The sequence below is a fragment of the Apus apus genome, chromosome 15, assembly GCF_020740795.1.
Source record: "Apus apus isolate bApuApu2 chromosome 15, bApuApu2.pri.cur, whole genome shotgun sequence".
Lineage (NCBI taxonomy): Eukaryota > Metazoa > Chordata > Aves > Apodiformes > Apodidae > Apus > Apus apus.
The window spans coordinates 7,602,718-7,623,174 of record NC_067296.1 but is presented as its reverse complement, the minus strand read 5'-3'; the positions used below and the strand labels follow the sequence as shown (position 1 = coordinate 7,623,174).

Below are 20,457 nucleotides of genomic sequence, written 5' to 3'. Positions count from 1 at the left end.
CTGTATGATGACTGACTAAATTACTTATATATCTAATCTTATCTGGTTATCTGTCTGTCTGTTTTTCAGCATTTCAGTACCCATCACCATATTATCTAGGCGCCACCATAAGATTAAGAAGCTCTGCAGTGACATTCTCAACATGATCTGTTCAAAGGTCATTAGCAGAGCCTCTCATACTGGAAAAGATTGGAGGAGAGTACGGAAGTGAGCCACAGAAGGAGAGAAAAAGGAAAAGGAGGCGGTAAGCTGTTGGAGCCATTTTGGTTGTGCTCACCCTGGGTGGCTTGCTTAGCTAGTACCAAAGTATAGGAACTTTGTGTCAGCTGCCTTTATTCTGCTACAGGGACTATAGTACTTGCTGTATGCTACTGTCACCCCAGAGAGTTATCTCATAGCCCCCAGATTGCTGTCCCCATGCTTTCTTTATATGGTGCTTACATGCTTGGTCTTTTATTATTTCTGTGTATTACTGCCTCAGAGCAGGATATATCTCTTAAAAATTCCTAGTAGAGAGCAAGCACTGCTACTCAGGGTACCACGTTCTCCAAACCAATATATTAGTTAAAGTTTTATTTTTAGCTTAGTGTGCAAACTTTTTGTGTTTGAAGAAGGCAAAAAGGGTATTTTTCAATTTACACAAAGTTACATGGGACCCATGGAATCAGGAAAGATGATTTTATCCCACAAGGCCCAGTCCTGTTTCCAGGGAAGTCGGTTGCTGTAGTGTCTGTGATTGCCATGGGCACATGCTGAGCACAACCTGGGGAATTTGCATTATGGAAAGCTGGAAGTAGCAACCCTGTGTTGATGGTTGCAGTCTGTTGCTGCTGTTTGGAGTTGTATACAGGTAAGTGAAAAATCACCAAAACTCTCTTTTTCACTGCTGCAGTTAGGGAGCCTGGTTTGGTCCTGAGGAGGCCAATGACAATATGCTGACGTGTTGCTCAAACAAACCTGCTGAAGTCTTCTGTACCCCTTCTGGTACAAAAACCTCGGGGATTTACACTAGAGGAAAAATAGGTGGTTCCTAAGCGAGAAGGAAGAGCCAAAGTTGGAAGCTAACCACAGGACGTGGGTGTAAGCGATTACCAAAGGCTTCCAGTAACTCTGCTATCATCAGAGACTGGCTTTATGGGTATGGCCTCAAGAAGTTTCCCTCCACTTAATTAAAGAGGCAGATAAGTATCTAGGTGGAGTGTGCAGATAGGTTCTGAATGAGTTATCCACTAAGGCTGGTTCGCTGCACCTATTGTTAAAGCCAAAATATATATCAGATTAATGCATTATATTTGCCTATTATAGCACTATGTCATCATTATATGACATGTTATAATTAAAGCCCTGCGTTAGAAACAAAACTATTTGGCTTGGGATAAGTTGCCTTTATGACTTCTGTGGTTATGATTTCCTCCTTTTCTTAACCCCTTAAAAGTGCATAATATAGCTATTTGTAACTGTATAAAGAAAGTTTCTAGTTTCAGATTCTAATCTCAGGTAATTCAATGTAAATAAAGTCAAAATCTGGCACGTAGTCTTTTCCTGTGTCTGAATGTTTGCTAATAGAGGGAAATCCACATTGTTTGGGTCAAAGGAGTCACAATGATGGGCATTAGATGAAATGAGAGCATGCACAACTCACCACCTAGCCCTCTCAGTTGTCATTTAGCTGTCCACATCAGTTCCTGCTTTTGTACAATTCCCCATGACTTTTCAGGAGAGAAAGCCACTCAGTGAACTTTCTCTCTTCTTTTTCCTTCCTGGAACTACATGAGGAAAAATTGGTTATTAGACTAGTTTCTGGACCTAGCTCTCAGGAAAGCGTGCTCACAAATGCAAATCTGCAAAATGGGTGTGTGATCCCATGCCTGGCTTGGAGATACGATTAAGATTACAGTTTGGGTAACCGACTATGCTAATGTGTTTAATTAGCGATTTGCATATGCAAGATTTTAAATTTCGGTAGTTGGTGATTCATGCAGCTAAGTGCCAACCTTAGCCTTGCTGTCAGATGTAGACAGGTGGAGTATGCCAGTGTGCCCCCTCTCCCCCACATCAAATGCATGGAGCAAGAGTTGTCACCAGTCAAGGTGTGACTTCCCGAGAACAGCCTGGCTCCATCTGCTTGGGAGGCAGTTGTTGCAGGGCAAGGAATCTTCCTGCTGTTGTTTGGGAGCAGCTTTTATTATTTCATATTTTGCAATGCTCTTATATAAATCTAATTGATGTCTTTTATACTAGTTACTGAACTGTGCTTTTGTTTGCTTTGGAGATGACCACCTTAATGAAGGTTAATGCTGAGAGGACAGTTGCCAATGGCTGGGGGTGATATCTCACTGTCTTAGTCAATCGGTTGGTGAGAGTTTATTCTGTTGCTGCAACGCTGGTAACTCAATAGTTTGCTTCCTAATTCATGGATGACCTTTCACCTAGACTTGGAGAGAGCTGGATTTGGCCTTGGTAACTTGCTTCTGCAGTTTCAGGGCTTAAGTACACCAGGAATTATTTTTTTCATTTCTGTTTCATTTTGATCCTGTAAATGTGTATTCTCTTCATGGGATCAATTTCTCCCATGCAGGAGGGCCCCAAGCATAAGTGTCAGATGTCTCAGGTCATCATTCTGGGGCACATACAGACTTCTGATTTACATAGCTTAAGGGAGACATGTTTTTAGCGTTTCCTCTAAAACAATACAATTCCTAAAGTGAAAAGCAGAAAAGTAATAGTAGTAGTAGTAATAATAATAAGCAAAACTGTGGACTTTTTTCCACAGAAAAGTTATTTCACTAACTTTTGTCAGTGGAAGTGTGGCCACTGCTCAAGGGGAGATTTCCCTCTATAGCTGCTTACTCACACGAGTCAGTCACTAAACTTGATCCCGCTGTGACTGCTCCTGTTCGCACGGAATCTGTGGCTGAGAAGGGATGACTCAGAGGGCAAAATGGGATATAATGGGCCACACATGGACATTCCAGAGAGTGTATTCTCTCCAGTGCTAATTAATTTTCTGCTCTGCAAAATACTTAACAATACAAAACACTGCTAATTTCTTTTTCCTTTAAAGTTTTCCATCAGCCTCTTAAAGGTGCTTTTTATGAACTCCATTCAGTCCTTTTCTGTGTTCATCAGTAAGTCAGGCCTAATTATGTGGATGGTTTATTATCATGACATGTTGTCCCTGAACAGCATGTTATTACATGCTTACTAAAACTGTGACAATACCCACCAACATCAGGAATTAAATACTGTCGAAGGAAGGGAATTTGAAAGGAAAATGCCGAGGACTCAGTGAAACTGTGTGAAGGCAGAGCTCAGATTCCAGGGAAGAAAAGAGAAGATAGTATCCAGTTTTTAGGGTGACCTCAAATAGCTTGAGAATATGAGGCATGATAAAAATATGGCCCCTGCAGAGGATTTCATCATGAGGGATAGGCTTCTCTACTCACTGGGTGAAAAAAATTACTTTCTAATAGCATCTGCCTATTTTACATATATAATGAGCCAAAATCCGTGTGGTCATGTTGCTGCCTGGGAAGTGCTGGGCATGAGGGACAATTGTCCTTCCAGTCATTTTCACCAGAAAACTTTCCCTGCCGAATTAATTCCTATTTTTAGCTTTTAATACAAACTTTAAATAATGTATTGTCAAGTATTCTCAGGGTCTCTTATATTTCACAGTTTTTTAAGCAAAAAATACCTGAGACACTTTCCTCTGTCCTCCCAAGTGAAGGAAGTATCTTTCTGCAGATAAAAGAACTGAGGCAGAGAAAGGTGAAGTAACTTGTCCAAGATCCTGAAACAAGTTTGCAGCAGTGCCAGATACAGGACTTTACTTTCATTATTCCAGAATCACTATATCATCACTCCTGCCTAATGAATGCAGGGCAGAGTCTCTGCAGCAGAGGCTGAAAAGGGACCATCTGGGCTTAACATTTAGCAGAGGACCAGTGCAGAGCCCTTCTGCACCATGTCAGGTCCCACCAGCTTGCTCAGCTGTGTAGTGGGGCCAAAACTCTGCTGAGATCCCTAGGTAATGTTTAATCCTTGGGGGGTGGCTGGAGGAGAGCACGTATTAGCTGAGAGGTGTTTATTGGGAGGTCACATCCACCTCCCTTCTCCCCGCAAGACAAGGTGGTAGGTAGTGGGGAGAAGAATCCAGTACTGCATTTGTAAAGAGGTTTATAGTAATTGGGCTTTTCTGCTCTAGACTTGTACACAGAGTGATTTGATTATAAGCAAGCATGGATCTTGACAAGTTGTGGATGCAGGAGGCTGAGTCAGAGTTCCCAGGACATAAGACAGTAAAAAGCAGCATTCCTCACAGGCAAGCTTTACAGAGTATGAAATGTTTTTGACATGGATAATTAATTTTCCTCCTTGCTTCCTAGAAAACCTTCCATATACCCAAGTGCCAGTGAAAAACCCTTCTCAGAATAAAGCCTGTTTTGAAGCAAGTGAGGGTTGCAAAGGTCTGAAATGCTGATAACAGAAATGTTTATTTTAGACCAGCAGAGACAAAATGTTTCAGTGGTGAGAATGGTTCATAAGAAAGAAACACGGGTCTGTTAGGAGATGGTCCTCAACCTCTTCTCTGAATGCCGATGAGGACAAAGCCAGCTTGTGCTTTTGCATGGCAGCACAGCATACCTGTATTTTCATAGACAGAAACACATGCTGCAAAGATACCTTTTCTTTTAGGAAGAAAACCAACCCCATCATTTCTGGCCTTCATAGTAACCAAAATGACCCTCAGTGTGGAAGCAGTGTTCCAAAAATAGAACAATGTCTGCCTCAGTCTGCAGAAATCAAGAAGTAATAGACCCAGGAGGCCATATTGCCTCTTCATTACATGAATCTGTTGCTTAGAAGATTAGGAAGGTACTAACTTGAGAGCACAGGTACTCTGTGCTTGATTAGCAGTTTCATAGTCTTGCAAAAAGCATCTGATTTTGCTCTGCCAAGTAGGTTTGTTGCCTTTGTTGGCAGGAGGAGCCTAGGAAAGGTTTACCACTATTTTTTCTTCTACATCTAATGCTACCTTGAGTCCTAGAGTGGAGTTACTGCAGAGGAGAGGGTGCTGCAGGGGCTGCAGACTGCATCCTCCAGCCCAGCTCCATGGGCTCCCTAACAGTCAATCACTACTGGAACAGGGGTACACAAACGTGTTAGGAGGGATTTGTTCCTGAGCCATTCTGAGTTGCAGTGCTGCCCTGCTCCTGCCTGTCTAGGCTAAGTCAAGTGCCCCACAGAGTGCACTGCTGCCCCTGCTCTGGGAGCTAAATGTGTTAAAGCAGGATTTTGCCTCTTTTTTTTTTTTTCCTTTTTTTTTTTTTAAAGATAAACATTTTAGCTTTACCTATCATAGTCAACTGACTCTAATGCCAGTAAAGCATGCCTAATTGGCAGGATTTAGAGACTGATCATTTCAATTTATGCCCAGAACAGGTAGGGCAGCAATGAAAGCCTTTTCCACCCAACCCCACCCCTTCTCACCAATGTGCCTCAACCCTGCCCTGAAGGGACCACCTGGAGGGCTGAGAAGGGAGTTCCCTCCCTCTGTGCAATAAAAAGGCACAGTCCTACAGTAAATACCAGGTTAGGCTTATGGCTGTTTAATAGCTAGTGTATCTCTGGTAATAAAGCTATTGCAGGGCTCGTGCAGAGGAGCACCTGCTAGTGAATTGATGCAAAAGCAGAAACCATTTGCTAAGGTTTTGCCTTTAAGGACTTGGCAGAAAACACTGGAATGGAATTTTCACTTCACGTTACTATGAGGTCAGTGGGAAAACAGTTCATTGCCCCTAGTCTGTGTGTTGGAAACGATTCCCATCACTGCCACAGCTTGCAATAGCCTTCCCAGAACTATGTACTGTTTGGTATCACTTCCTTCTTTTCAGGCCTCTTCACCACATGGAGATCTGCCTTCTTGTTCCTTTTGCCAAACCTTTTCCAATCTGTCAGCATCACTCATGAACCCCCTACAACCAGGCACAGGGCTGCATTGCCAGGGATTTGACTGCATCATTCCCACCTCTTCTGAGTGCCTCATCCTCTGTAAGCCAAAATCCACAGAAACTAATTCTGGAGAAAGGTACAATTGACCCATATTTGCTACTGACAGAGGAAGAACTACCAGGGAGTACTGGTGTCCCCCTGTAAAGTGGGAGCATCTCTTCATCTAAATAAAATGTTTTGCAAAACACAAGGGGAAAAAAAAAAAAAGCAAAAAAAACCCAAAAGCCAGCCCTGCACAAACTCCATGCCACTGTGAACCTTTAGCAAGTCAGGCTTCTGCAATTGCAGAACTAAAATAAAAATAACATTCTCCAGTAGCCATTAGTAGCACTCAGATTGCCCAATGCAGGCATCATTGCTTTTCTCAGCATCTACTTTATCAGTTTTCTTCCAGCCCAGAGAAGTCCATGGTTCTTGGCAGCAGCTCTTGCTGATGTGGAGTGGCTTATTGCTTAAGAATCCTTTCATCAGTAGCCAGGTACTAACACCATGCTCTGGAACAGCAGCTTGCCAGACCTGGCCAGCACACAATCTGGATGGGCTCCTTCAGTTTGGTAGGAGGGAATCAGTATTCCTTTGGGCCTGACTGAGTATGTCTCATTCACCATCCTTCTGGACATCCAGGATTTATGCCCATGCCACAGCTTCATCACAGCAGTAAATCCAGAGGCCAGGCAGCTCCAGCAGAGACTCTGGAAGGCTGTGTTTGAGCAGAGCACTTGGCACATCCAAAACTCTAAAGCTTGTGTTCAGCATTATTTTGCTTCTGCTCAGGTAGAACATACACTCAAGTACTTGGTTGAATCAGGACCCAATGATAGCTGTTAGAGCATGAGCAGTATCCCGCTGGTCAGGTGTTTTGTTGTGGGGTGTTTTGGCTCTTTTCTATTTTTCTGGCAATAAAGTTGAAGCCACTGTCATCTTTTGTACAGGAAAAGTCAGACAGAGCAGCCCATGTACATGGGTAGCTCTCTTGAATTTGAAAACAAATGTAATAAAAGTGCTCAAAATTTTCTAGGGCATGTGCTGTAAAACTGAGCAAGGCACAAATTTTCCCAGAGACACTGTGATCTCAGATCCATGTATATACAGAGCCATGTAAATACATCCATGTAAATACAGATCTATGCATTTATCATTACTCATGCAAGTAATAATAGTTCCACTGGAATCACTACAGCTACATGTTTAAAATGAAGCACATATGTAAGATCAAGATCTAAATATGTAATAGGCAAATAGACCTGCAGCTATGGCAACTGCATTTATAACTAGAGATTCACGTATGTGCATTCAGCTTCTAGTACATTTAGGGGCTAACTGATAATCTAAAGGTATATGATAAACTGGTAAAAGAGCCAGGACCAGAATCTGTCTCTTTTGATTCAAAGCTCAGTATTTACCCCTTGCATTTTACTTTCTGTCAGCATTCTGTACTCATTAACTCTGCAGCTATATGATTTGCTATGAAAGAGGTTCAGAAAACTGTGCACCCAATAGCATAAAGGCTTGCCTTCCTCAGATTTGGGGACTCAACCCAACAGTCTTAACTTTAAGCACAAAGATCTTTTTGGCCCCTGTGAGTGCTCATCAATAGCTCAGCAGCAAGAAGTGCTGCTTGGAAGTTACCTTTCTTCACAGAGCTGGCACAAAAGCTGGCTTGTGTGCTGAAGTTAAGCAGAAGTGGCTATGGTCCAGCTTACATTCCTTTAAGCAACCAAACTCCTTTATAATTACTCTTTCTTTTTTTTTGTAATATTACTCATCAAATTGTGCCAAGTTATCCCACAGATTTTATTCTGCTCTATGTACATTAAAATGATAGACATACAAAAGTATCTTAATAAATTAAATTCTGGGTTCATTTTCTGGCCTTTCGTATTTCAAAAAACAATAGAGACATAAACTGTATTTCTTCTGTTTCAAGTAAGACACCTAGACTCAGAGAATTGTGGCAAATGACTGTCAGAAACATCCACCCCCAAGTTATTGTCTAGATGGCAGAGGCTGGGGAAATTAGCAAAACAATGTTTCTGCTAGGAGCCACCACTGCTCTCCTTCTGCTTCTCTAACTGGCTTCAGGCACTTTCTCTTGTTCTTGTGATTCCCTTCCTGAATTACTTCAGCCAAGTAATTGTTTCATCATGTTGCACAGAAATATTTTCCCATTGTGTCACCGTGACATTGGTTTCTAAACCCAAATCTCTTCTGCTGGCTTATAGAAAATATACTGCAAAACGTTTGTGGGCCCAGATGCCAGGTGAGCTATCAGAGGAGGGAGCTACAGCAGATGAGGCATGAGAGGGATTTTTGCATTGTTTGAGGGAGACTGTGATTCCTATTACTGTAATTTCTAGACAACATCAATGAGCTTCTTACCACAGGCTTTAATGAACTGCTGTTGCAATATCCGAGCAAACCCAAGGTATTTATAGAAAACAAACAAGCCGTTGTGCTCGGTTTGTATGGAGCTGGGGACTGGGGCATTCTGTAGCCTCTGTCAGAAATGCAATTCTTTACCCTGACTGGCATGATGTGAAGAGGTGTCTGCATTTGAGCCCATCAAAAGCAGGTCGGCTGTCAGAGCCAGCCCTTCAATACTGTGAGTTCTTAGAGGATTTATTCTGCAAACCGCATGAAATTATGAGACCTACCAAAAATCTTGATTTATATACCCTGAACTCTGACAAACTGCTTTGACAGCTATGTAGTGTGCAATACAGGAATTCCAAAGGCAAGAGCAGATAGGACAGGGCAAGGGTAAAACTGGGTGTAGATCAGAGTCTTCCTTAGCTTTTAATTTGCTAGAAAATATGGTTTGAATTATTAATTCTATTTTAATAGTAAATATAAAAATTTGTGAAAATTTTAGAACAAATGAGGGTTAAATATGATGCTGTTCTGTGAAATTTTGGCAACCAGTTAGAAGGTTTGGAACTAAATATGTCTCTATTGTAAAAGCAAATCAAGTAGCTTCAGCAACTCTTAACCTATTTCTCTTCGTTTTGAATTCCAGCCCTATTGTTTTTTACATCCAGGCAGATCTAACCACCAACACGTCTAGGAGGGCAGGAACACCTTTTATGCAAAACAAAACATTCAAACAGCTTAACAGGTGGGAAAATTATCACAAAAAGCATTTTGGTCTCCAGTAGATCAAACTGAGCAAATCAGAATTACGGCTGTGCCAAACTTGAGAGCTCCTGCAGCTCCCACAGTGTGCTGGCCTCACACCCAAGGGTAGTGCTCCAGGCAGCCACCTGCCCCTGCCAGGATCATCTCAAAGAGAAATCCTCTTGAAATTTCATGTAGTTTTACATCAGGCTAACACTGCACCATAAATTTCACATGATCTTCCTGTCAGTCCAAGGCTGTATCTAATCTTTTCAGATGTTTACATACTCGCCATAGATTGTGCTGGTCATCTGCCCAGGTTGGGGCAAAACAGCCTCAGTTCACGTGATAGAGTCAGGAACCTCAGAAAACCTCAGAATATTATCCAAGTGTAGAGAGTTTCTACCAGGGTTTAGCTTCATGTTGCAAAGATTAAACTCTCTGGCTGTGTTTTGGGTCCCACCAAATAGTTAAAAAGAACTTCGTTCTTTTAATGATTTCACTTGTCTGTTCAGCAAGTAGCTCTCCAAAGAGAACTAATTCCCTCGCATATTTCGTGTTGTTTTGGCCACATGGTTTTATTTTTGCTTTATTAATTTATTTTAAAAAATATGCCAAATTTGAACTGAATTGTTTCCTTGGGAGTAGTTAACTGTATTCCCAGCTTTGTTTGCATCTCCTGATTGCTGTATTAGTACCCTTTCAACATACATGAATAGACTTAATTTTTTTCAGTGTATGAGGTTTGCCCTAAAATTCTAACTTCTAAGCATTTGTTCAGACTTAAACACAAAGAATGCTAACACTCAGGACAGTAGTAATGGTGGGGTTTTTTGCATTAGCAATTGAAAGCAAAAAGAGTTCAAACCAAATTCATCATTACTCCCCATCCACTGTATAATTGTCTCTACCCAGTACAAACTGAGTGCAGAACTTTGCTATTCCAGTTTGGTGGTGCTTTGTGTCCATACGAATGACAGGAAAATGCAAGACAATGGTTATTGTATCTTAAGTGATACCACTATAAATAGCAAAAGAAGATTTGTAATTTGGCTTCATATACTTTTTTTTTTTCTCTCTTTATTAAAGCAGATACTGAGTTGCATTAATTTTTTTCTGGTCACAGCTAATGGAACATTGCTTGGAGAGTAGCTAGTATCAGAGTACCTTTATATTTTTCTACACATCCACATCAATGAGAGTTGTTCTAGCAACGAAATTGTATAGTTAAACATTGTGCACAAATCTTTTTCCAGGGTGTAATTTCGATATCTGAAGGCTATTGCATAATTTCAGTGAGGAAAAACCCATACTGTTATCAAATGGAATCGAGTCTCCCACCCAATAACCCTTCAGTGCATGTCTGCAATTTGAGTGATTTTACTTGACAGAGGAGAAACAATTAGTATAGAAACAAGTGTAAATTTTCCTGCATCTTCCGAGAGTCATTAATGGAAGGCAGTGGGAACAGAGTGTCAGAGCTGCACAGGTTTTTACATGTTTTGGGCAGATAAGGAGAGTGTAATGATTTCTATTAATAGAAGAACTGCTAACAAAATTATGATGGTATTTTTAAATATTCTGGTTTAAAATGATACGTATTATTCCTTTTGCAGAACTAAGCACAACTGAATTCAGTCACTTAGCAAATGATAAAACAGTGCTGTATGCTTTGGAAAGGGGTATCTGTACTAGGGATTTGATCTTACAGACTTACTTCTACATAGGAAGAAACTGTTATTTTAGTAATAATGAGAAAGACCTGTAGGAACCAGTCCACAAAATAAATCGTTTGGAAGGACTAAAAAAAAAAAAAAAAAGCCCAAGTGAAATGTTGTTTATAAACTCCCATAAAATTCAAAGCAGACTGCTGGGTAAGTGCCTTAATTTCTCTGCTTGCACATAGACTGCAAAGACTCAGCACTGAGTTGCTGTAGGAAAAGAAACTGAAGAGACCCTGTCAGAAGGCAACTGAGACACACCAAGTACTGCTTTCAGTCAACAGAATCTCATTTGTAATAAGAAACTGTATCAATATTTGGAACTGAACCACTGTTTGGACAGGGATTTTCCAATTCTTCCCCTGTGATTAGAAAAGGTATTTGGAATCTTTTGTCTGCTTTAGTGCTTGGCATTTTCTCAGATTAATTTCCAAAGTATTTTTTGCCAGGCTATTTTTTTCTAGGAAAAGTTTTAATTACAGGGGCTTTTTCATATGCTTATTTATAAAGCAGGGTATTTCATGACCTCCATGCATTTAATAGCACTAAAAAGCTCCTAAAATGTAAATTATGTAGATAATACAAGATTAAGAATGAATGATTCTGGAATTCTTTTTCTGATTCTTTCACAGATTCCTTCTGAGACTAGTGTAAAATTGGCATTCCTGTCTGTAGTTTTCTTGTCTGTAATTGCATCTTTCTGACAAAACCCATTGCAACACATTTCCTCCTGAATAAAATATCTGTCATTCTAATTAGGAGAAGCATTGGATACATTAAGAGATACATTGAACCATAATTCTTTAAAGTGCAGCAGCACCACCCTGGCTTTCCTGAACTGTGGCAGGCAAAGTTTAAGGACGGAGATTAGTTCGTTCGTGCCAGATAGAACTCTATCTCCAAAACCAGACTATTATTTAAGCAAATATAAATACCTTTAGTACATCTTATCTTTCAATCTACCCTGCCTTCCAGCCCCCATAAACTGAACTTTTGTTGGAAGTTTTGTCATTTATAAAGAAAGAAAGAAATGTATCTGAGGACATCTTCAGTCCTCCAGCAATTCCACCCTCAGCAGCACTGGGAACACTGACTGGGAACACTGCTTGCAAGTTTGGGTAACATTACATGGCCTACAGCACAACAAGAAAATAGGATCTAACGATGTGGATAAGTTTCGTAACTAGAAGAATAGTAGAATAAACAGCCACAGGAGGCTGGAGTAATCATCGTCACGAGGGACAGCCAAGACAAGATCTAACGTCTATCTTGCCTGCAACAACTTGAGTCATGCTGGTGCAGGAGCTAGCTCACCCAAGAAAATCTATTCTTAGGGTCTCATAAAAAACAACTTAACTGCACTGTACAAATTAAAAAGCAAATGGGAGAAACTTTTATCAGAACCAACACTCCAGTGCTTACTACTGCACAGCTACTAGCAGGAGATAGGGAGGCATTGCAGGAGCAGGGAATGTGTAACAGATTTCAGTACGAGCTCTGGGAGGTTCAGCTGCAGGAGGCTGTGATCACAAATGTCAAAGAAAGGGAAACTGTTCTTCCAGGAGAAAACATGCTGTGCTTAAAGAAACGCTGCAAATAAGCAACAAATTGAAGATCTGTCTTTCTGCTATCTGTTTTGGAATGTATAGCAGCAAATTCAACCCCACTGTCTATCCTGAAAAGCCCTTCTGTGTTCAGCTGTCAAGCAGAACACGGGCAACTATGGAGTTTCTTTCCTGGTGTACTGGGAATCTGGATCTAGAAACTTAATGCTTAAATTTGGCCTAACAGGAAAATGGAAAATGCTGAGTAAGACCCGATCATTTGCCCAACTCCCTCCACATAACCAGTTTGAGACTGTTAGCTTCTTACAGAGCTGGACACAGCAGCATACAGGGGGGGAAGTTACACAGCCTGGGAGCCCTGGCAAGGCTGGCCTGTCCCATGGGCTGGCAGAGCTTTAGTTCTCTCTTAGAACAAAGTTCTGGCCTGCTCTGCCACCTCCTGCCATCCCCACTCCACTTCTCTGTCACTTGCCCCCAGCAAACACACATGCACACAGAAACAAACACCTCTCATCAGAGAAACTCCATCAGCAGTTTTTATAAAACTGTCTTGAGAGAAAAGATAAGGGAGGTGTTCATATGCCTCTCACCTGGCCGGGTGTCATGAGAGCTTCTTGAGCAATGACCGAAATTACCGACATCCAACAGAAATGCTACTTTCTCATGTTTATTCCTGTAAACTACAAAATAAGAAATGCTGAATCATAATTTAAAGAACAGAAAATCTGTAAAGAAAAACTAACAAACAAAAAACTCATTTCAATCTTCCTCCCTTAGCCACTTCAGACTTGGTGACTTTGCCAGAGATTGGTCATGGTTTGGATAGCAAATCTTGCTCTACACATCCAGAACAGCAAGAAGTGCAAAAAAAACCCAACACAAACACCTCCTCCCCAAACAACACCCAAGCAGCAGCTAAAGCAAGTGATTAGAGGAAATAAAATGAGGCAACAAACACTGTCTAAAGCTTCCAGCTCTGCTCTTTGCTGGGTTTCTCTTGGGGGTTTTGTGTTTTGTTTTTGTTGTTTGTTTTTTTTCCTTTCTCTGACTCACTGAGAAAGTCAAAAGACCAACAAAAATCCTGATCCCTGATCACAGCATTGAGCCAGATTGAGCTAGAATTTCAACCCTGCATTTAATCTACCTTTAAACATGCCTGCAAAATAAAACAAGCTACTTTTTTTTTTTTAACCTAGTCATAAAGTTTATTAAAATTGTTCATTAATGCTTCAAATGTAGCAAGAACGCATAGATCCCAAAATATACATATGTATTTTCTTATAGAAATAGATTATTCTTTATAATAAAAAAAACTGTAGGAACATCTTTAACAGATTACTCAATTCATGACTGACAGTTACACGAGATTGCATCATGTACACAGCATTCCCAGCCATGCTTAAAGGATTGCATCACTTCGCCCTTGCTCTCCTCTCGCTCTCTTAAATAACCCCAGCGCCCAGCAGCCGGCAGAGCCCGCCCGGGCCGCCCCGCTGACAGCCCCCGGCCCCCGGTCAGGTCCCCGCGCCGCGGCGGAGCCTTCCGCCAACGTGTAAATAAAGACCAAAAAAAAAAAAAAAATTAAAAAAAAAATAAAATAAAAACCAAACCGACCGACCCGGCCCCCCGGGCTTCCCCCCCCCCGCCCCGGCTCCCGAGGAGCGGCGGCTCCGCTCGCCCCACGGCCCGGCCGGCGGTCAGCAGCGAGGCGAGGAAGCGAGCAGGGGCTCGGGCAGCTGTTTGAACAAGTTCCTGAGGGTGCTCAGCTCCCGGGAGAGCTGCTCCACCTTCTTCTGCAGCCGCTCGTTCTCGGCCGTCAGTTCCAAGACTTTGTGCTGCGTCTCCAGGTTGCGCATTTTCGCTTTGTCGCGGCTCTTGCGCACCGCGATGTTGTTCCTCTCCCGGCGGAGCTTGTACTCGTCGCTGTGCTTGTCCACGCACTTCTTGGGCTTGTTCTTGCCCGCCGCGGGGGCAGAGTAGCCCCCGCCGCCCGCGGCGGACTTGGAGGACTCGGAGGGGTTGGGGGTGCCCGGGGGACTGGAGGAGGAGGAGGTGGACAGGTTCCCGCTGCTGCCGCTCGGCACCGACTGGTAACCCAGGTAGGAGCGCACGGTGCTGCCGTAGGGCGAGGACATGCCCCCCGGTCCCGGCCCGGCTCCCCCTTCTTCCTTACGGGGCCCTTTGCAAGAGTCCAGGGTCTCGAAGACCGGCTCCACCTTGGTTTCCACGATCTGGGGCGGGAAGCAGCCCGGCAGCACCCCCGGCTTGTGGCTCTGGCTGGCGCAGGGGTGGCTGTGCCGGGCGAGGCTGATGTAGGTGTAGTCGGGCTTTTTGCTCCCGCCGCTGCCTTTATAGTCCTCGGCGAAGAGATCGGAAAGGAAATCTTGGCCGCCGCCGCTGCTGCAGGGAGGCTCAAAGTTGCCCCCTGCTGCTGCTGCGGGAGGCGGCGGCTGCGCCGGCTGCTGGGATGCTAAGGGGTCCAGGTAGGGGCTGAAGTCGATGGCTCTCTCGTGGTCCCCTACGGTGAGCTCGGTCATGGAGCGGCCCCCGGCCGCCCGCGGGTGCAGCTTGTTGAGCGCAGCCAGACAGTCCGCCTCGTAATAGAAATTAGCCACTTCCATGGATTTAAAGGCGGGCGGCTGGATGGGGAGGCATGCTGCGTCCCAGGCCACCAGGCGTTGCATGAAAGCAAAGGGGGATGCAGGGAGGAGAAAACGGCGCAGGGGGGCCCCCCCGGCAGAGGATCAAGCTGCCGCCGTCGGGGTGGGGGGGCTCCAGACCCTGCCTCAGTCTCTGGCGCTGGGCACGGCCCCCGGCTGCGCTGCCCACCTGGGCTGGATCAGTTCCTGCGGCGCGGCGGGGCTTCACCGCTCCGGGAGCTGCGGCGGGAGCTGGCGCCTCTCCTCCGGACCATCTGGTTCTGGGTCCCGTGTCCTAAAGTCTCTGACTTAGGAAAGTTCCTTTCCTCAGTTATTTATAGGGGCGGTGGATCCCATAGCAACAGGCGCGTCACCGCCTGGCCGCCTGCCACGCTGCACGCTCGGTAACTGCTGGCCCCGGCCCCGGAGGAGGCACCGGGGGCGGGTGTGCCGGTGCGGTGCCCCGCCGAGCCGGCCGCAATAAAACCGGGGATATGCTGGGCAGGCAGGGAGGGAGGGTAGCCTGGCCTGGCCCCGCAGGTCGGGGGGGAGGCACGGGGGTGGCAGCGAGCAGCGTTCAGCCCCGCGGGGATACGCGTGTGCGGGCGCTGCCCCCGAGCCAGCCCCGGCTCCGCCTGTCGCAGCCGAGCGGGGCTGGATGCTGGGGGCTGGCGGGGCAGGTGGGTGCGGACCCCGCCTGGGTCCCGTTTCACCCTTGGGGAAATGGAGGCAGGAGGGATTTTTTCCAAGTCCTTTTGCCACGGCAGGGGAAAGCTGCAAACCGAAGACAGAACCCGTTATTCTCCGTCCAGTGCTTGCTCAAGTAAATGCCACTGGCGAGCAGCAGTGTACACCCGGGCGTGCACGGGGCCACTTGGCAGCGAGCAGGGCAGAGGAGTCGGAGCTGCTCCAGGCTCCCTTGGCAGGGCTGCGGGCAGCCGGAGCCCAGCAAACCCCGAGCTCCCATCCCTCCGTGCAGGGATGATGGCCTTAAAGTTTGTCTTGGTGTATTTACTTTACATGGTATGGTGCAACTGTCAGGGTACACAAGTGATAGGGAATCTGTGCGCTGAAACCAAAGGGGACCGGGTGTAACATGGTTCAGAAAGAAAGTGAGATACGTGCATGGAAACATGGAATCCAAATGTTTTTAGAATTGTGGTATAAGTTTGGGAAGGAAGACTGAATCTTTATGTCCGTTTTTAATTAAAGACACCCACCTTGGGAATCAAACTTACATTTTCACTCTCTTACTCCCACATTTACCTGTCTACAAGCTGGTGATTCATCCCCAGAATAAAGGACATTAATTTAAAACAGAACATATAATTAAAGGAAGTAGGAGTGTCCTGTGCCTCAGTAAAGAAGACCTAGCACTGCAGGGAAAATGACACTGCCTCTTAGAATAATGTGAAGCAATCCTGCGGTGTGGGAAATATTGTAACGTTAAGCCAGAGGAACAGGTATTGCATTATACAATTCAAACAGTCAACTGTTCATAATGTTCAAACCCCAGAAGTTTGAAAAGAGGAAGAATTTGAGAATCAGTCAGTGGATCATCAGACCTTTTCTTTCTTTTATTTTTTTTCCTTTGCTTTTTCTTTTCACATTTTAAAAGGATGTTTTTCTTTCCATAACAAAAGTACCCTAACAGGTTTTCAGGCTTCAAATATTTCTAGTTCCATCTTTATCTACCGAGTTAATCTTTGGTGAGTGCACCAGAGATTAAATTGGAGCTGGGCCTGGCCAGAGAACTGGGTCTGGAGGTTGTAGTTGGAGCCCATACCATAAATACAAACATCTGTATTGGGTACAAATACTGGCAAGTTGCAGTGAGCCAGGGCTTGTTCTTCTGGCTGTTTACTCCCTCATCCTGTGTCTTTATCCTGCATTCTGATCTGGCAGTTACATCCAGTGGCTGCCCTAACTGGCCCTTGCAACTGAACTCCTGAAAATCGGTCTCATGTGCTTCCTACCCCCAAAACGTCTCCGGCACCCATGAGCAGGTCTTTTGCTGTGGTGGCCTGCTGAAATGCAGGGTGGGTCTTTCTTGGCATTACCTCAACAGCTCTCCAGCTTGCCACAGCCGTTGGCTAAAACTGATGGCTAAAACTGCTCGGTAAATTTCCTGGGCAATTTTTCAAGGTATTTTTGGAAATCTCAAATTGCCCTCTTCAAATTTCTGCCCTGTTCTCTGCTGCTCTGCAGCAGAAAGTTGTACTCCTGCCTGGGCTGATCTTCCCTAACATAATAAAATGTCTGTGCAACTGTCATGTGAAACAGATTATATCAGGGATGGTGTGGCCCACACCTCCTTTCCAGGCCAGTGCTGAGTAATCCCATAGTCACGGAGATCACACGTCAGCCAGGGTGGTAATTGAGGTTGGATGCCCAGCTTGTCCCCTCCTTTCCTTCTTCCCCCTCACCTCTCTGCTGTACCTGGATCTCTTTAAACTTCCTCCAGCTCACCTCAAATCCCAACAGCCACTCTCATGGAGCCAACGTGTGTTCTCAGCTTCTCATGGGAACCTTGTTGGCGGGACTAACCACTTATCCAAAACCTTAGCATACAGCAAGCAGGTTTTGAGCTAACTCTGGTCGCTTTTAAATTGTTTCTGCACTTGTCATAACAAATGCATGGCCAGAAATGGGGTTCTTGAACTGGGAACAGGTGCGGAGAGAGTCTCACACCACAGGGCTCTGTCCCTACGAGTGCCATGGCTTGGCCCAGCCAGCTGTGCAGAGGCTGCTAACGATCATCCCAGAAAACGTCCTCAGAGAGACACTTTACATAGGAAAAGAGATGCAGACATTCCCGTGAAGGGATCCAGGCACTGGTCTCACTCTGTGAGTGGGAAGAACCTGAGGGGGGCATCCCTCCTCTGCAGCACATCTCCCAACAGAGCAATTTTCAGCAGAAAGACAGCACTTGTGTGAAAAGCACCTTCTTTCTGGTGTTTTCATTATTTATTTATTTATTTTTCAGAACTAGTCAGCTGAGGAAGAAGGCAGCATAACTCACAAATTACTTAGTAAGAACATCAACATTTTTGAAAAGAAAAAAAAACCAGACACCTTCTGATGCAATAGAATCCAGATTCCTCTATTGTGTGAAACAATACAGATACTGGGAGGGTAACCAGAATGATTAAAAGGTGGATGGAAGAATCTCATCCTCACTGCTCATTTCTGTCATGAATTAAATTCTGCTCTCCAGTTTCCCTTTTGTACTTTAGAAGCTAAAACTTTCCAGATCCATGCTCAGACCTACAATAAAGCATTGAAGAGCCATTTTCTTCCTGGAAATTGTCTTCTTTTACAGGATTTCTTTCAACCTCTCCAATTTCTGTGCTCTAGGTCTACAGCAGCTGTCCCTGGAAGGACACCAGCTCTGGGCAGATGCTATAAGTTTAATGATGACAGCTCAAACATTAAAGTGTTTATAAGAAGGTCTGTGGACAGAGGAACATTCTCTAGAAAAAGACTGTCTGTAATTTCTGGTGCTTCTTGCTGCAAACTTGTCTCAGGTATTATTTGCCTTGCAGTGGCTCTTAGCAGATCAGTAAGATCAGAGCTACATCATGCTATAAACCCTGTGGGAACACAGCTGCTCTCCCATGGACCTGCAATCTAGAACAACAGAGAGGGGCAGAAGAGGGACAAAGAGGAAAGAAGTTGACAGTGGCATCAGTGAACAAGATTCTGTGTGTAGGACATTGGAGGTGAGCTAGAGAGGAGAATGTGAGGGGTTGCAGAGCAGAGCAGTATCCATGCTTGCAGGCAGGCTGGGAGAGAGCACGGAGGTGGTGTGGGAAGGTCTCTGTGGAGTAGGAGGGGACTTAGCCTGAAAGACTGACTGAAGTGGAGCAATGTTGCAATACAGGCTGCGAAATAGAGAAGTAACGTTGAAATTTATTTCTGAGCATGCTGTGCACTGTTTTTTCTTCTTTCTAGCCCCAGGTCCCTCTTTATACAGCCACACACCTTACGCCAACAGCAACTCCTAAGTTGTACCTGGCAGAGGCCAGAATTCCATCTATCGCTTTCCACTTGCCATTCTCTGCTATAAAGAGCAGCACTTATGAAATGTCAGAGAAGGACAATGTCTCAACTCGAAGAGAGGTTGGCTTTCCTTCCTTCTCCCCCCGGCTCTTAGGCCAGGCTTGAGACTTTGCCTCAGTTTAACATAAAATGCGATTGCCACACGCTTTCCTCTCTTCTGCAACCGCAGCTGTGCCGCTCTGCCTTGCAGTCCCCAGTGGCAGGGAGCTCCCCAGGCTGCTGCAAGCTGTGTCTCCAGGCCTTCTTTGGTTCTTTTGTTACGGGCCAGAGTCCTCCCCCTCCCTAAACGCTCCCTCACCCCTTCTTCCCATGTGACATGGTGATGCTCGGGTATTTGTTGGTCTTCTGCTGATTTTTCTGCTCACCTCTGACCTAGCATGCTTGGCCTTTGCAGTGCTGGGTTGCTCAATCCCTGATTTATCTGTGTTGCTCTTTGCCCTACCTAGTGCTGCAGAGACGACACCTGGAGATTGGCACCGCTGCCTCCAGCCGGTGGGACAACATCAGCAAAATACCTTTCCCTACCAGACTGAAAATTTTCCAGAGCAAATTGGAGGTCAGAGCACCTACTCGGTGGCTCTGCAAAAGAAAGGGAAGGAGAGCCAGAGTGCACTCAAACGCCCATGGAAGGGAACAGTGGCAAAGCAGAAGCTACAGTGTCCAGTCCTGTGTTGCAAAGTCTGTGCTGAGGCCGTTTGGCTGGCAAGACATGGGGTGTCTTTCTGAGCAGGGACAGTAAGAAGTGACTTTGTATTTTATGAGTAGCCTTTTTCCTTGTGTTCCCAAAAATAAATACGAAATAAATAAATAAATAGAAAGGCAGAGAAGTTGATGTCCAGTAACTTTCCAAAAGTTCCCCATAGTTGTCTGACGTTTCCTAGGTAACTGCAGCCTCTTCATTTGATACATTTGTTGCAGATCACGTTTTAATGCTTTTTTGTAGCCTACCCAAGATTTAGAAATGTCCATCAAGGGAACAGGAATCTTATCCTTCCAGGATACCCTGCCAAGAGTCAGAAGTTCCCAGTAACAGAACTTGGTAATTTGTTTAGGAAATTTCTGAAAGAGGTGAACTGAGGCTGCAGAGCAGGCAGCTGGAACTCCATGGCATGTATTGCCAGGAGCAACGTAAACCAAGGGAAGGCTGAGAGAGGGTGGCAGGAGAGTGGGCTTGAGAGCAGAGTTGAAAGACTTTTCTTCATTAAAAGCAGTAAAGGTCTGTGCCCTAGACTGTACAAATGCCTTTTGTAATTTATTTTTTTTCTTCATCTGCTCTCATCTTCTGTTGAGCACCACGGGAAAAGCGGAGCTGCCTGGGAATCAGTTAGGACATGTCGGTTG

At 44.7% G+C, this 20,457-nt stretch overlaps 1 protein-coding gene and 1 long non-coding RNA gene across 5 annotated transcripts in view; one reads left to right on the top strand and one right to left on the bottom strand.

The window, feature by feature from the left end:
- The window catches only part of LOC127391104 (uncharacterized), a 150,585-nt gene extending 130,650 nt beyond the window's left edge, over positions 1-19,935 (top strand). For 2 of the 4 annotated variants that reach the window (XR_007891001.1, XR_007891000.1), the window contains exons 5-6: positions 70-244; positions 897-1,534. This is a non-coding gene — a long non-coding RNA (uncharacterized LOC127391104). Of the gene's footprint in view, positions 1-69; positions 245-892; positions 1,535-19,562 lie in introns of those variants that run through there. The other 2 variants (XR_007891003.1, XR_007891002.1) reach the window with 2 other exon arrangements.
- On the bottom strand, positions 13,070-15,373 carry CEBPB (CCAAT enhancer binding protein beta). The gene has a single exon (XM_051633394.1). It carries the CDS (start codon positions 15,097-15,099, stop codon positions 14,113-14,115), a length of 987 nt encoding a protein of 328 aa, XP_051489354.1. The 5' UTR covers positions 15,100-15,373; the 3' UTR covers positions 13,070-14,112.
- Positions 19,936-20,457: the final 522 nt, after the last annotated feature.

What these genes read in the sequence shown, in the direction of transcription:
- CEBPB (XM_051633394.1), bottom strand. Translation starts at nt 15,099, where the DNA reads ATGCAACGCCTGGTGGCCTGGGACGCAGCATGCCTCCCCATCCAGCCG.